At 36.6% G+C, this 18,213-nt stretch overlaps 1 protein-coding gene across 1 annotated transcript in view; it reads left to right on the forward strand.

Moving 5' to 3' along the window:
* The window catches only part of LOC114476030 (rap guanine nucleotide exchange factor 6-like), a 63,595-nt gene that overhangs the window by 25,999 nt on the left and 19,383 nt on the right, over window positions 1-18,213 (forward strand). The window contains exons 2-4 of the mRNA XM_028467271.1: window positions 11,204-11,274; window positions 12,760-12,816; window positions 17,398-17,481. Coding sequence (XP_028323072.1) covers window positions 11,204-11,274; window positions 12,760-12,816; window positions 17,398-17,481 — 212 coding nt within the window. The remainder of the gene's footprint in view (window positions 1-11,203; window positions 11,275-12,759; window positions 12,817-17,397; window positions 17,482-18,213) is intronic.

Here is an 18,213-nt window from a genome sequence, read left to right on the forward strand (position 1 = left end):
GGCATATGGTTGATTGAATTCACTACACAAGTGGGAGAAATTCCGCTTTCTCAAAATATTATCTTCAAAAGTCCTTAAAACATGTCCCAAATAGTTTTTCTTTCTTTATCGGATCATGAAAAGTGCAAAGTTTTAACTTTAACACAAAGAAAACCCACTTGCTTTTGAAAACTTAAAAATATACAATTATTTGAAAAGGTTTAAGGGTAAAGTTGGTAGTGTTTGGCAATGAAGTAACATTCTTTCCTTGCCACTCATCTTATGTAGGAGGGGCTCTGGCTATAATAAATCTCTGCTTGAAGGCTGACTGTGGATTGGAAAGGGAGAAATGAGGTGGGTGGGACAAAACCTCTGTACAGTATTGTAACAACTTGCTTTTGTATGCCTAGTCGTAGGTGGCTGAGTGCTGCCACAGCTTGTGTGTGCGTGAGTAATATACATATTTCAGGCAGCTGCATGTCTCGTCCTTAGTATCCTGTCAGATTTTAGGGGCCTGGAAGCTATTAAACGGATCTAAAATTATTGCAAAACATAGTTAAAAAGGCTACACCGCATTAATAAGCATGTTAGTGCTTAGGTGGGTCTCTTGTCCTCCGTCTGCTATGTAAGTGTAGGAAACAACAGTAAGGATAGGTCGGAAAATTATACCACAAACATGTAATGTGAGTTAAGGAGTAATAATAAGGGGCACAATGGCATTTTTACTGTGTCCTTAGGCACATTGTATAAATGTGAATGTACAGTATGTAGGTGTTGTGCTTATTGACATAGCTTATCCCCATCAGTATAGCTGGGCAGGCCGTATACCTAATAACAAACATTGATTATAACACAGATATCATCTACGCGTCATGGATAAAAATAATCAAAAGTATTTCTTCCGGAAAACTCAAGAATTTACTCACAAACCAATGTGAAAGGTTGAAAATACCGCTCGCAAGTTTGTTTTTGACGCCATCACAAACATTGAGTTTGTTGACAAATGGTCATTTGACTTGAATGTTGGTAATCTTCCGCATTGCAATGTGGGATTGGGAATCCTGTTGAAGAATGCAAAGATGAAACCAAAGCAGAAAAGTTTCTTTAATAAGTATTTTTACTTCATTCTTTTTGTGATTACTTGTGTTTTTTTGGCAGACAAGGAAGACATTGAGTCGCTTGACACCAGTTTAGTTCTGGTTTGTTTATGGTGTTCTGTTGTGATATGACGTGACTTCGCGAGAGATATTACATTTTGGCGGTACTCTGGTGTTTCCGTGAAAGCCACAACATCAATACCCGTCATTGTTTTGGCACAACACCAGAAAGTGCATCTTTGGGGTCACACTGGCATTAGTAGTGGATGAGAACAAATTTTGGATGATTTACATGGGTATGGTTTAAAAAATGTGAGGGATTCTACCCAACAGCTTTAAGTTTTTTTTTCCCTAGATTAATAAAGAGCAATAACAATCCAATGTGATATTATACAGAAAAATTTAATCAACGAACCAAGAAAAGCAAAAACACATCAAAGTAAGAACCTTACAAATTTCTAATTGCATACCTTTAACATGTCCCAGGTTTGAGTCATTTTATGAAAAATAAATATATGATTAAATTGGTTAACCAATGTTAAAAAAAACAAACCAGAAAAAATGAAAGACTAATTTATTCTTGTTTGTGTAAGGGATTTTATTTGATCATTTCTTTAGATAATAATTCATTTTTTAAATCTTAGTACAATAAAAAAGCTACATTTCTCTTAGAAAACCAGCAGTCCTCAAAGTACCAGTATCTTAATCTTTCTCTTCTTTTAATTGCATTATGCTTTGTGGTATCATGCAATTTAATCTCTTGGTCCATTAGTCTCTAATTGTGACGTTTCTACCAGGAGGTGGCAGCAGCACTGTACTGAGATATAGGTTACCACACGCAGCAATGCATGCTCACTTCAGATGGCCATACAGTTCATTCACCAGTTATTCCCTAGTTTTTGCACCTACAAAAACACATTACTTAAATCACCCAACAACTATTTTTTGGCCTGAGCAACATGAAAGAGAAATAATAAATGACTCAGCAATTGTGTATTTCCAGTTCTTTCCTAAACATATAGCATATTGATTTTTTAACACCTATAATGAATTGTTTGTCCTTTGTGTGTTGCTAACACAATCCTGTAACACATTCAGTGGTTTCCAAGCATTCCATTTCTGTTTAATCTCCATCAGTCGATTTCAAGTAAAAATGCTTTAAACTCAGCTGGTGATGAGTTAATGAATGGGTCTTCTGTCTATGTGACGTCGTAATCATAAATAAGGTCATAAAGGCCATCACATGAGACTCTGGGGAGGAGGGTCAGAGGTCAGGAGCCACCAGGAGGAGATTGATCGTCCGTCATTTGCTTTTCTGCAGGAGGATGGACATGTAACTCATCCTCGTAAAATCAAGTTCAATATTTGTGTATATAAAGGTGCTCATAGTGCCTGTTAAAGGCAGGTACAGTTGATTAATTTTACCGATTTCCAATGCAAAACTCTGTGATTGGATTGGAATTTCATTATTGTATACAGTAGGTTTTGGAGCATTAGAGCAAAGTCCTGGAATCAGCTCTTTTCCAGACCAACCTGTACTGGTTTTATTCAGCGTTTAAGAAAGTTTGGCATTGGTCTCAGGCTGGGATCACGTTACCATCCTCTCACTGTGAGTGTGTCTCAAAGGACAATGTCAAAGCAAAGCTCTCATCCTAGGCCAATTGATGACATGCCTCACTCTAATCAATACAAAAAAGGAGGACAGTTGGAGTCATGTGTGCATTATTAGTGATGGCGCTCTCAGTACAATGGCTGTCTATTGTCACAAGTCATCTGGTGGATTTGTTATTTAGAGTCCTACAGATCGGTTGTATAGAGTATGAATTTCTGTCTAGTGTCTAGTAGAGACATTTTGTGTTGTAGATGTTACATGGTATTTGCATTACCATGTAATACTCTTTATTTCTGTTTTAGTTGATGTTGGTCATGTGTGGGACACATTTTAAAGATATTAGAGTGTAGTTGATCAACTGAATGAATCTTTATTAGTCTAGCACTTGTTTCTGAAATTATTCTACAATTTAAATTGAGCTTGGAGTTGAGACCTTTTGTCGTCCAGCTGTTGTCACATCTGGGACCTTAAGAGTTTTCTCTTGGTACCCCCAATTTCCTACCACAGTCCAGTTTCATACATGTTAGGCCATGTAGGTTGGAATCAATGAATGGATGTGCGTCGTCCTCATTTCTCCAACTATCTTCTACATCGGTTTCATTATTGGTTGTGGGGTGCTAAACTCTAGGGAGGAAATTGACAACTTTATTCACTGTGGGGGCCCAAAACATGTGATTGTCTGATCCGACGGCCACAATATTAAAATACATATCCACCTTTAGAATAATGACCAATCTGAGCATTGATGCAGTAGCGAACAAAGGTTTTGTCTGTTTTTGTCATTAATTGTGTTGTATATCGGCAGGCCGATATATGGACTTTTTTTCAAAATAGACCATCGGCCAAAGTTTTTTAGCACTTTAGAGTAGCCATTAAAGGAAAAAACAAAAAAGTAATAATTATAATAGCATGTGCATGGGAGAAGTAGAAGCCAATAGGCTTACAAATAAAAAGCCGATATAATAGGATAAGGATATAATATAATAGTGCCTGATCAAATATCCTTATCCTATTATATCTTTAATAGGATAAGGATTTTTGTTTTACTTGGTTGTGTACGGGTATATTTAATGTTCAATAAATGTTAAGAGTTCTATTGGTGTATTTCATTTAATTTCTAATATATACGTTTCTATCATGATCGTTTCAATTGTCTTTCATAATCAATGTGCTTTAAGAAAAAGTATATCGGCTTTAGATATTGGTCATCGGCTGAATTTTTTTTTTTTTAATTCGGTATCTGCATCGGCCTTTGAAAATCCCATATCGGTCGACCTCTAAATAGTGTATTTTTCTGTAATTTTGTGTATTTTTCTATCCTTTTTTGTATTTTTGTTGCCTTTTTGTGTTAATTTGGACTCATTTTTTAAATCTTTCCTTTCATTTAATGTGCTTTTGGATTTATTATATATGTATTTGTATGAGGGGCACATAAAATCAGAAGGAGGTTGGCTTGTGGCTCAGTCTAGTTGTGGCTCTTTCCAACCTGTTGTTGACGTGTGGGCGGAAACTTAATTACCTTTTAAAGGAGAATCAATCTCACTTCACAGCAAACGGCTGCGACCTCATTTCAAATCCCCCGTTGTGTGGTGAACATTGTTACCTGTCTTAACAATGTTTCTAGTCTGAAGAAAATTTCCAAATAAATATTAAAAATATATTTCTTCATGTTATTTTTGATGTAATAAATAGCACAAAAAACTTCAAACATCACAAGTTACAGGTAGTCTGATTAATGGTCTAGACATATATTTGTCTTTAGTCTTCTTTGTGATCAAGACATGATTTTTACCTGAATAATGACCCCCCTACTCTTATTCAATATGTGTCAACATTTACAGAAAGGTTTCTAGTTCAATGAGGCTAAGCTTGCCTTTTTAGTGTCAAAATTGTTCAATAGTAGTAAATTGTATTCGCAAGCAACAGCATAATAATTTAGTCTATAATCTAGTTAATGATCTGCATCAAGGGTTCTCAACTGGTCTCACCATGGAACCCACATTTCCACGGTCATTAAATCGCGAACCAAGATGCAAGATGCACAACTATAACATTACATTTCACTCTCACCTTAAAAGAATCAACTCTTCCCCACCCCTTTGATTCTCCTTCCCTGACTCCTTCTTCCCTGTTCCCTTCCCCCCCACCTAGGTGTAACACTTCCCTCTCTTTTTATATTCTCCCTTTAATAACGTGGTTCTTACCCTTCCTTAGGGAGGGCTGGTGATGGACACAATTATGCAATAAAATATTTAATTCATGTTTAATTCAGTTCAAAATCTACTTTTTCTCCTCACTTCTCCTTTATGTTGTTTTTCCCATTTTTCATCTAAATTCAGGGCGTCTCCAATGCCCATGGCGACCCACAGTTCTCCTGTTCTTGTCTCCCACGTTATTTGTCATTTGTTGTTATATGTGTGATGTTTTCTTTTGACGGGATGATACTGAAATGTTTGTACAGCACTTTGTGGTTTTACCTGTGAAAAGCACTCAATAAATAAAGTTTACTTACTTACATATATAATATTTTTTTTAAAACATAAATCTATGTATTTTCCTGTTCAACATGAATTTCACAGTAGGAGTGTATCAATATCTCGATACGGCTATTTTTTGCAAGATCAATTATCGATATGCTCGCGCTAAGTATTGATTTTAAAAAATAATAAAAAAAATTTCTTTTTTTGCGGGGAAATTTAAGATTTATTTTGTTATTTTAGAAAAACTTTTCTGCTTTTTCACTAAAATGTGCAGGTAGGTCTTCATAGAAATGTTGTCACTATTTGTTGAAGGAACCAATATATTGTTTACTGGAATATTGCACTATAATGGTGTCACTGGTAAGAAAGACCCTATTTTTTGTTTACAGAAAGCACTATTGGAGATACTTATTTGTTTACATTGTTATGTTGACACTTATTTACAGAAATGTTGCACTAAAATAGTGTCACTGTTCATAGGACACTTTTTCATTTATTGTCTTTCAGAGATATAAAATAAGTTATTTTTTTCACTTAATCTTTTTTTTCTTCTGGTTATGTCATAGATTATTGTAGATTGATTTCTGACCAATATATCGATAATCGCAGCATTGTCATATCGAGCTTTGTATCGCGTATTGTATCGTGAGGTGCCCAGAGGTTCCCAACCCTATTTCACAGCATGTCCGTCAAAAGAAAAATTTCTTTCAAAATAAAAGACAAGTCCAACATGAGAGACATTAAGTATTTATTTATTTTTGACCAGCTATCCGCGACCCACTTTTGGGTCCTGACCCACCAGTTAAGAATTGCTGATCTACATTATGTTGTGGTTCTTACTTAAAGCAGGCTCTACGGTTAATGAAAACCAGGAACTTGAGTGTCAGGTCCGTTTGGCTCAATCTGAGCTCACATGGTGAAAGAGTGACCTGTAGCCTCAAAGCTGTACGATGACAAACACACACATGCACGCTCAGCAGCTTCACAGGACTGCAGCAGGATGTTGTGCTCACTCACCCAGTTAAATGCTATTTGAAGTCAATACTGTTCCACTTGTGAACCGGGCTTTTCCAATGACCGCCTTCTAGTCACTGCCTAAGGTTGGTGGTTAGATTACGTTCCTCATCTGAATATAACCCCCTGTTCCCAAGAATTTGGAAATGGCCTCTAAAAGGATTGACAAGTGACAGCAAAGGGCCGAGGGCAAAAGATTGAGTACACACAGACAATAGCTGGACTAACACATACATAGTTTATATACATGTCATTGTGACTTTGCCTTATACAAACAAAAGCGATGATGAGCGGAAAGACTCCACCCTGCTTCAGGATTCTATCCTCAAGTGTTGTTCTGATTCATAAGTTACATACTAGAGCATTTCATGCGTGTTCTGTCTGAATGCTGATTATTTTGGTTATTGACTCTTGATCATATCATTGTGTTGCTTTGCTTATGCTGTTCAGTCTTAGCCGACCATCTAATCTCTTATAATGAAACAAGTCAAAGCTTATCTAAAGCAGGGAACTATTAGATGGGTAATTATAATAAAATAACACAAAAGTATCTTTAAATCATATAATACAAATCATGTTAAATGTTTCTATAATAATATCTATCTATCTATAAAGCAAGGACTGTCTGTCTATCTATGTGTTCCTCAAATGGGCTATATGCACGCCTCACTTCCGTGTTTGAGTGAAGACCGTTAAAGAACTTCCGGTTCTTTATTATTACAAATGACTATAGTTTTCATATTAATCTCACACAACTCAAAAATAGCAGTAAATAGCAAAGGACGTCTTATACATTATTTGCATAAGCTACTGGCCTTTCACCGACAAACTGTTTTTCCCATTGATTGACAGATAGATAGATAGATAGATAGATAGATAGATAGATAGATAGATAGATAGATAGATAGACTTTATTGTCTGGCCTGAAGCAGTGACAGAAATTTTTTTTTGACACGGTCACAACAACACATTCAGCACAATGAAACACATTCAGCACAATGAAACATAAAATTGGCTTAAAAACACACAATGAGGATAATTTTATTCAGAGTTGTTCCTCTTGTTTTATGTTTAGCTAGGCGCTAATGCTACTTTACTAGCTATAGCTATGTTTTGATAGCATTTCTTACCTTGTATAAAACCTAATGTCTTCATCTGAAGCTGCAAACCGTCACCGGAGCACTGCGTTCTCCACCCGGACCATCTCGATAACACTGAGGGCTAAGTCCAATGCACCAAGCTCAGCACAGTAGTCGCGGTAGTCGCGGTGAGGACATGGTACATCATGTCCTCCTCGGGGTCCTCAGAGGGAGAGGTTGGTCGCTTGCTTCACTCCCAAACACCAGGACGAGGTGCAAGAAGGGAGTAATTATTCCATTCAAAAAGAACGGGGACAGCTTCACCGACGCCGTTGTGCATTTGATCACTCCTTTATGTCAGGGTTAGAGATAGGATTTATCTCTCCAGATGTTGATGACCCACTTTTTTCGCAGCTCATCCTCTTCAGGGAACGTAAAAAAACAAAGCAGAACTACATCTAGCTGAAGCAGGACACTTAAGGATGCAACAGTGGTATCTTGATGTGCTATCTTTTCTTGTTTGGAAGGTAAACTTCCTCTTTTTGAATGTCATTGTGTAGACACACAACCACACACACAGGCACAATAAAACAAAGCTGTGAAAAACATGTTTCAAAAGTGTGACTGCTCACTTCTCCACTGTTTTGACTGTCTGAAAGCGGTAACAGGAAATACGTCAGCAGTCTTATTTTCAACCGGAAATACGTCACGTCACTGTGCATATAGCCCTTATCTCTGCGGATAAGGCTCAGACTGCCATAAGACTTTCAACATGGCTGCTGCTTGGTTCAAGGGTGTGCCACGTCGAATTTTGTTGTACTGCAATAATATCGTTAAGACATGACTGTAGTCCCTTGTTTATCGCGTGGGTTACATTCTAAAAATGACCCGCAATAGGCAAAATCCACAAAGTAGTCAGCTTTATTTTTTACAATTATTATACATGTTTTAAGGCTGTAAAACCCCTCACCACACACTTTATACACTTTTCTCAAACAGACGTCGACATTGTGGGGGTTTTGTCAGGGAGAAAACTTGCAAACATACAGCAGGATCATAAAATGTCCCCATTCGCTTTATATGCGTGTTTGAAGCAAAGCACCGCCCACCAGCGACACATCCAACTCGGTGAGTTTCACTGCCTGCTGAAATGAGGAGCTGTGCTCCTTTTTCTCCTCTCATAAACATAAACCACCAGTGAAAAAAGCCGGTGTGATCAGTTGCTATCCTAGCTCAGTACTACAGAGAGAACTTTTACCGGCTACTACCACCTCCTCGCTGATCTCCTTCACGCCAAATCTTTCCTAATCTGGTCCTGGTTATAAAGGCCATGTCACACAGCTCCAGGTGGTCACACACAGCTTCTACTCAATGGTTGAATGGGTGAACAGACCGGTGTCCGTGTTGACGGCCTGACTCTGATAATTTCAATCAGGACGCAAAACACAATGTGCGGGTTCTCTCTTAGCCAATCAGGACACAGAACACAATGCGCGTTTATACGTTGTAAAAAAAAAGGTATTCAAAATTGCACTGTAAACAAAATCTGCGATACTCCGAGGCCGCGAAAGGTGAACCGCGTTATAGTGAGGGACAACTGTATTTCATAAATGCCGTTGTCCTTCGTCCACCAGAGGCACCACAGTCACGTGCGCCCACGTAGCAATGTGCCCGCCAGAGCCAATCGCTGGAGAGCCCACCTCCTGGCCTCAGTACACGGTGTGTGTGGACTCATATCAGCCGCTACATTGTACAGCTACATTTGTGATGTGCAAAACAATAACATAAAAGTATAAAATAAAAATAGAAATAGGCTTTTGCTTTATACCTGTATATGTGTAACAAATTTATAATTAAGTTATGAGTGGAAAAGGTTAGGTACAGAATTTTACAAATATCAATATAGACACATATGCGCCCAGTTGCACAAGTACATACATACAGTACATGTACACAAACGCCTACATACATGCATAGGCAGACTATTTATATAATATAGATAGTCTGCCTAGGCATCTATGAATACAGACTTCTACGGGCACTGCACTCGTAATTTAAAAAGCTAAAAGTAAAGCTTTAAAACAACCTTATTATAAAACATACATTTTTATTTAATTATGTTTCACACTTAATATGTTTCAATTATTCCTGATTTTCTCAGGAAATTGACTTTGATCTCCTGACATGTTTTATTCAGAGGTGTCTGCTGATCACTTTGATGTGTCCTTGACTTCCGCGTAGTAATTCCTGCAAGTTCATTTTGTCTTATTTTTGAATAATATGTTGTTAATAAAATGATCAGCAGATGCCTCTGAAAAAGACTGGCAGTTGACAGTCGAAACATGTCAGATCTATGTCAATTTCCTGATAAAAATGAAACCTTAACATATTATTCAAAAAGAAGACAAAATGAACTTTCTGGTATTGTTTCAAACTTAAAAAAATATCCATTAAGATTAAGAAAATGTTCCCCTTTTATTGTACTTAAAAACAACTAACCTGGTATATTTTTTTAAATTACCGTTAATTTAGCCACATTGCATAACATTTAATCCAAAATGTGAAACTAATAAACATAAGTTCCTCAGATATCAGACCATTTCTTTTATGTTGCTTGACTTTGTGTGTATGTAAGCATCTTCCTAATATTTTGACAGCTATCTTTGATGGAACAATTTTTTTATGTGGGCACTAGGTGGGTGTATGTACTGTAAATGTGCCTCGCTGCTGTCAGTTGAGATTGTCAGTGACTTGCCTGTCTGCTTGGTTCAAGGATGTGTTTTGATTGCAGGGATCGTAGAGTCGTAACAGCTTCTGCCAAATCACAAACATTAAGATGATTTACACACAGCACAGAAATCCACTCTGACATAACAACAAGCTAATCTTTTAAAAGCCTCTGATAATTAAATTCTAGTTATTGTCACATCGGTGATTTAAGTATGTCCTAATGCAGAGACGGGCAACTTTTTTCACAGTGGGGGCCACAAAAATGAGATTGTCTGATCCGAGGGCCACATTATCAACATTAGCTTTTAATCAGCATTCAGAATAATGACTTGAATCTGAACATTAATAAAATGAAAGAGTAAATGGTTTTCCTCTGTTTTTTGTGTATTTTTTTTTAGTCGTTTCTTTTTTTTTTTTTTTGGTATTTTGTGTATTTTTGCAGTCATTTTGTATTTTTATTGTTATTTTGTGATCTTTTTCTCTTCTGTATATTTTTTCAGTTGTTTTGTTGTTTTTGCTGTCGTTTTGTTTTTCATTATTCTTATTTTTAGTGTTTATGTTGCCGTTTTGTCTATTTCTCTCTCGTGTTTTTTTGTCTTCTTTTGTGTTGTGTATTTTTGTCGTTTTTGTCGTTTTTGTTTTTCTCTTTTTTCGTGAGTTACTTTGTGTATTGTGTTGTATTTCACATTCTTTCTGAGTGTCATAATTTTTGTACTACAAAAACAATTACTTAATTTGGTCAAATTCATTTAAACGTGTAAAGAACGTTTCCATCAAACAATTGCAATTTGAGGGCCACCAGTTTTCCTTGCTTTTCCTAATGTATATTGAGTATGGCTACACGATTATGGCCAAAATAACAATCACAATTATTTTCATTAATATTGTAATCATGATTATAATCACAATTATTTATCATATTAGGGAAAAATCTGTCTTTTTATTGCACTACTTTTAAACAAACTATATGTGTACAGTTTACAGTGCAAAATTAAGCTTTAAAATGGTATTATAATTAAAAAAAATTTAAATGTAAATATTGCAGATGATCAGGCTAATTTAATCGTGGCAACCAAAATCGTGATCACGATTCATATTCGATTAAATGTGCAGCCCTACTATTGGGACGGTAAAACCTTCAGATGCATGTTCATCTTAAAATTTCTCAGATTGATGGAACCGCACTGAATTTATCATTTTGCTGTTTTCCAGGACTTACACACCATCTACTGCCACCTCTATCACATGGATGTGCTCTCACACCTTCGGGAACATCAGCTCAGGTGAGTCAGTCTTACCTTCATGTTCAAACTTTCCCTGTTAGAATCTACGTTAGTGAAACAACCCATAGGACTTACTGTACATTCTGTGCATTGTTATGCAATATATAGAACGCATCCATCCCAAACACGTTTCAAACACTCAGGTTTTAATACCATTCTTGTTTGAGATGTTGTCCTCCTTGCCTTTTTTTGTTTCTCTTAGTCACATCATGTGTTAAACTCATGGCCCCGGGGTCAAATCCGACCCTTTAGAGCAGGGATTTGCAACTTTTATCACAGCGGGGTCACAAAAATGTCATTGTCCGATCCGTCGTTCATGCCAGTATTAAGAATAACGACCAATCTGAGCATTAATACAGGAAAGAACAGAATTTTGTGGTTGCTTGTTGTCTTTTTGCGTATTTATGCGTCATTTTGGGAATTTCTATTGACATTTTGTGTAATTTGAGTCATTATTTGTGTTTTTGTTATTCTCCTGTATTTCTCTTTATTGTCAATGTGTGCCTTTTTGGAGTTTTTTCATTTATTGTATCATATGCAATTGTGTTAGCATTATGTGTCATTTTGTATATGTGCCATTGTTTTGTGAGTTTAGGTGGTTTTTTTTTGTGTCTGATGTTTGTCTATCATGAGTCATTTTTTTGTGTTTTTGTTGACATTCTGTGCATTTTGCTGTTAGTTTGTGTGTTTTTGGAATTATTTTGTGTATTATGTTGGGCTTTGTATTACTTCCAATATCTTGAATTACAATTTTTGGTGGATTTGTCTGGGGGGGGCACACAGAATTAGGCCAAGGTGTCTGCATCCAATATGGCTCGTAGGAGAAAGTAGAGATGATTGATAAAACAATAATTATTGTAAAAATTACAAAATAATTCAGTTGTAGATAGGTCAATCTCTTCAAAATGATATATTTAATGAAACTCCACAATATTTGTAGGGCTTACAGTTTTCCCAAGCTTATATCACATGATGGTGGTCATTTTTAATCACAAATTGATAAAAGAACAAAAGAAAAAAAAAAAAAATATCATTGACGTTAAAAAGGCTTCTTTTTTTGGCCTAAAATCTGCGGCCCACTTGAGATAAAACTGGTCCTTATTTGGCCCCTGAGCTAAACTGAGTTTGGCTCCTATGCTCTACGTAATCTAATAAAAACAACACTAACAAATAACGTCTTTCTTTCTTAATGAGCTGTATTTTTGATTGAGACTAGACATTTAGTGACACAGCCGGAAAAGGTAAAGAAAATGGTCTTTAGTCAGTCAAAAAAGTTTAGTGCCAAAGTCTTCAGTCATATCTCACACTGAACAACAAGAAATGGGACTTTTTTTTGGCAGCCAGAAATTCATTTGTGAGTGATTCTGACAGGCAGAATGATTCTTCTCACAGGACAAAGTGTATTTGGTTGTTAGAGTGAGAAGTGTCTGACAGATGGTGTTGGAACAAAAGTCAAAAGTTTCCTTTTTTGTTGTTCTGTTTCAGGTCAATGTGTTCCTCTGCCAGGTATGAGAAGCATGAAGCAAACCACATCCTCTTCTAGTAAGTATACTCTTTGAATGAGCGTACCTGATTAGCATTGTGCCCAATTTTACATGGGACAGAAGACAATACTAGACTATGTGCAAGAATGGCGATAGAGACTGGTGCCTGAAAATGGTAAAAAAAACGCATGGATTGAACAAGATTTTCTCGTTTTTATTAGATTTTATAGATTTTGTTCTGTGACCCAATGATAAATAGGAATCAATGTCAAATTCAGACAAATCAGCAACAAAAGCATATATACAGTATCTTATTTTGGCATTGTCTCAACAGTCGTCAGCAGCAGTAGAAGATTATTTTAGGGTTGAATTCAAGTTATTGTCCTTTGTGTTGAGTTTTCATGTTCTCTCTGTGTATGTAGTTGTGTGAAAGCATGCTAGTATATACCATTGCCCTTTCCACAATGGGACATTTCAGCCAAATAATTGTGCCTCTTTACCATTATCCAGTTTTGTGTGGATTAGTTGTTATCCACTTCCTGAAATCTCAGGCCTTGAAACACCAACAGTATTTAGATCACCTGTAATGAGGCAAATGATACCTTGCAGTTATAAATGACTTTAAAAAAACTAAAAAGGAACAAGCCAGATGTCTCCTAATACCATCTGAAGCCATCCTCATTAAACAGGGCGTGGGGATGTCTACTAACTGCTTTATAGATGGTGTGTAATCATTATTTATCTCAGGTACATTTTAAATGAACAGTTTATGTTCATCTCTTAGAAATCCATTTTAGTGTACTCCCATAGGTTTCAAAATACCACTGCCTAATGAGAAACTATGGTTCCTCATTGTTTGTCTTCTTTAATGATCTCATGTTGTCATTTGTTGCCTTTCTGAGGAGCTAAAAAGGAAAGATGAACTACTCACCAAGTATAAGGACACAGTCGTAAAACAGTCAATACCGCTGTTGTCCTTCCTCCATAGTACTCTATGTGACAACGGTACAGTTCCCTGGGAGAATCCAGGTTGTCTTGTTTCACACCACGCCTGCCATCGTGGGCCGAGGTTGTCGTCCGCGGACGAGAGAAAAACACGGAAAATGGCGTCCCTCCTCCGCTTATTCTTCATAATCGCTTTGAAGCCCTTTCGTACAAAAATGGGAACAAACTCAGTCCAATTAAACCGAGTGAATCTGGTTCTGCTGGAGATTTCTTCCTGTTAAAAGAGAAACTATTATGCTGCGTTCACACCGGATACGTCACAAAATGTCAGAACGTCCAGATTACATACAAAGTCAATGGAGAGATGCGTCCCAGATGCGAAATCTTTCCTGTGCAGCGGTACAGTCCGATCTGCACGTCAAGAGCGTTGGCCGTGCGAGCGCACTCCCGATTTTACTCATATGTTGAAAATATTGAACTCCTGCGACTGTTTCGCATGACGAAAGCCAATCAGAGTCTTTGTTGACGATGACGTCAGGCCGTCAACACGGACACCGGTCTGTTCACCCATTCAACCATGGAGTAGACACTGTGTGTGACCACCTGGAGCTGTATGACACGGCCTTTATAACCGGGACCAGACTTGGAAGGATTTGGCGTGGAGGAGAATCAGTGAGAAGGTGGTAGTAGCAGGTAAAAGTTCTCTCTGCAGTTTTCATCTTTGAAAGTCGGCACTGAGCTAGCATAGCATTAGCCGCTAATCACACTGGCTTTTTTCACTGGTGGTTTATGTTTATGAGAGGAGAAAAAGGAGCGCAGCTCCTCGCTTCAACAGGCAGTGAAACTTATCGAGTTGCATGTGTCTGAAGTGGGCGGGGCTTCACTTCAGACGCGCGTATGAAGCGAATGGGGACATTTTTTAATCCCGCAGACCCTGCGGTATGTTTTCGTGTGGCAGATGCATCCAGTACCGCAGAAGACGCATTCGGTGTGAACGCAGCATTAGAAGGGAGTTTTTTCTTCCCACTGTCGCTTATGCTTGTTCATGTGGATTTGTTGTGTTATTTTTTTTTTTATTACAAATGTTTTATTTTGAAAGCGCTTTGAGATGACTTTTGTTGTAATTGGCACGATATTAATACAGATGAATTGAATTGATAATGCGAAGAAATGATTAATGAAACGGATGAGGTACAAGGTTGAAAGCAGGAGATTTAATCATTGTATTGAGAAAAAAAATGTAGACTTAGTAGAAATAAAAAGGGAGAAGATAAAAGCAAACAAAAACAAGATTAATGGAGATGTATTATAAGGAGGTAATTACATGCAAAGGAGGGATGAAAACAAGAGGCGGATATGCTAAAGAAGAAGAAAGATGACAGGAGAGCGATGTCAAGAGGGAGGAAGGCGAGATGAGAAACGAACCGAGGGTGGCTGATAACAGTGAGGAAGAGGAGGGATGAAGGTCCGGAGGAAGTGCGAGACATGGAGGGAGGACAGAGATGGATGGAAGGATTACGTAGCAGCTTTACATGCTAAATAATGTAATAGCATGGTCGCTGGAATCACATCAGTCACACACTGGTTAAATTCATCATCAAATAAAGAAGTGGCACAAATTCAGTCCTTCCACAATAGAATGCTTTCACTCTCCACTGAGTTTCAGTCGCTTACCTCTGACCACAGCGGCTGCTCTCTCCAATTTCACACTCAAATTACACAGACAGCAGATGAAAATAATTAAGGGTCTTTGCAATGAAAGCACAAGAGTACTTACTCAAGTTGACTTTTCCTTTGCAAAAAAAAAAGGAAAAAAACCAGTCAGTCCATCTTTAATGATTCTCTTATTATGTAGTTCACAGGTTCACCAGGTCTTAAAGTAACACACACAGTTACTACAGTCATTACTGCATTTTACCTATAAGTAACAAATACACGTCAAAACCCATAGAAACTTCATGAAGGACAGTTTTCCATCTTATTATGCAGATATTTTTAACTAATTAGCAAATGTTCACTTTATTTACTTGTAATTGTTGGAAACATCAATTGATTTTGTAACTGGTAATATATTTGTACAGGAGGAGTAAACCCTGATATAATCATATTGTCTTTAGCAGATGGTATTATATGGCTTTTGGCACTGTTCCTTTTGGTTCTCCATTTGTGAACTGGAATCGTAATACAGTAGATATTCTCCAGCTCTCATTGATTGCATTTATGGCCCTATAGCGCATATCATACCAAGGATGTAAAAAATGTAAAGGCAATCCATGCTGGCCAATTTATGTGCTAACCGTTATATCTAACGTCACGACTCAATAATGCCTTTACCTGAAAAATCTTTCAGCATTAACCTTGCGTTGCTTTGCTAACATGTCACTGCTTTACTTTACTAATGGCACATTTTTTCTGTCTTGTGTAGCCCTCTATATTAATCTGTAGACATGGAAAAACTAATACTATCAAGAATAACATCCAAAATTTAGTGATAATGGGAAAACTGTGATAAGTTTTGATTGATTGATTGTTTATTCCGGGTTCAATGTACATTACATATACACATTACTCTTTTCAAATTAACATACTTTCATATATACATAAACTCGAAAAGGAGTGGGAGGAAGTAAACTTAATAACTTAATAACTTAACTTAATTCCCACCCCTGTAATTGTCATAATTCATATCAGTAGTTGCTTCCTTTCACAAAACAGTTAACATAACAGATAAACAGTTTACATGCAAGAAACATACATATGCATCTACACATAATTGTATATACACATAAATATATAAAAGGATATGTTACCAACATTGGTACGTACTTTAGTAGATCACAATCTATTGGCAAGCTCTTATATGTAACAGTTTTATTTTTTTAATGTATATTCCTGTCATTCTTATACTAAGAACACCTCCTTCATTGTTCACCTATATACACCCTTTACCTTTATATATATATATACATATGTATATATGTATTCATTTATTTCTTAGTTAAAAAAAATCACTACTGTTGTTATAGTTCAGCGTCTTCAAGCACAACAATCTTTTTATCACTGTTATTGCCTTTTATAATATATATATATATATCCCTACAAAATTCACTTTCAGTAGTCAATATTACTCTTCATTTCTGTACTCTGACAATATATTCCCTTTATATTTCTTTTTAAACTTGTAAATATTTGTGCAATGTTTTATATTGTTCCCCAAACCATTCCAGAGTAGGACTAAGCACAATGACACACACTGTCTTTTCCTGGTGGATCCCTGACTTTAAAGTTACTACATCCCCTCAGGTTATACTGCCCTTCATTTTTACAAAATAATTTCTGGATGTTACATGGCAATACATTATTGTTGGCCTTTAGCAGTATATAGTTTGACCAAATCAGTGAGCTTCAGAAGTCCAGATTTAACCAACTTTATGTATAATTCTTGTAACACGCTTTTCTAAGCAATATCAGATTTCGAGCTTTGCCTGATTACAGTTTGTTTGTTCTTTGCCCCCTGTTTTGTTTACCAGTGATCATTTTATCAATGAGGGATGAGCTCACTATGCTTTCATACGACTTCTTATTCTTCAATGACTTCATGAATAGACTGTGTTGTATTTATTGAACTAAAGGAACATAAAGGCAGCAATATCTGACATGAAAACCTGTCCTGTTGCTTCTTTGTCTTTTCCAGCCCAGACAGCATCGCTACCTGTTGGTACATCCTGCTCTCAGGCTCCGTCTTTGTCAAGGAGCACATGTATCTTGCAAGACGATGGTATGTACCGTACTAACAGACACACACACAACTACAAATCACATTTGTTGCACACAGTGTGTGAGGATGCGTGCGGGTTATTGTCGAGATGTGTTCATTTGGAAAGGTTGAATAGAGACGTACACACAGTGACAAGCATTCACTTTAAATGTGTGTAAAGTGATATTGTCCAAGCTTGTGCCTATATAGGATCAATGAAAGCAATAAAATACTGACATCCAACATCATGTGTTTGGGTAAATGATGTGACACCTAAATATTCTGTCTAACTGCATTTCTTTTCATTAAAAAAAGGTTTAAATGCAGAAAAAGATACCAATTATGTACATAACTTAGTACATGTGAGCTCACTTTGATTTTCTTTTTAGATTTGACGTACTAAATTACCTTCATAATTCATTCTTTCAACGGTGTTCACATTGATAGTTTGACCTTGTTTCTCTCTTACACGCGTTACCTCTGCCCTATAACTGATGACTGTATTTAACTTTGAATATTGCTTTTCTTTTTGTAATGTTTTGCACAGTGCATATTTTCTTCCTTACTTTCTTATTCTTTCTGTTACTTTTAACCTTTTTTAAAGGTTGTAAATTAGCACATGTGCTAATGCAACAAAAACATCTGGGTTTGGACGTCTATATCAATCAGTTATTACTCTAATTCTATTTAAATGTATTTCCTGCCCTATTTTAGTTATATTATAGACTTGTATAAGATTTCAAATTATTTATA

This window comes from Gouania willdenowi, chromosome 14, assembly GCF_900634775.1.
Source record: "Gouania willdenowi chromosome 14, fGouWil2.1, whole genome shotgun sequence".
NCBI classification, from domain to species: Eukaryota; Metazoa; Chordata; class Actinopteri; order Blenniiformes; family Gobiesocidae; genus Gouania; species Gouania willdenowi.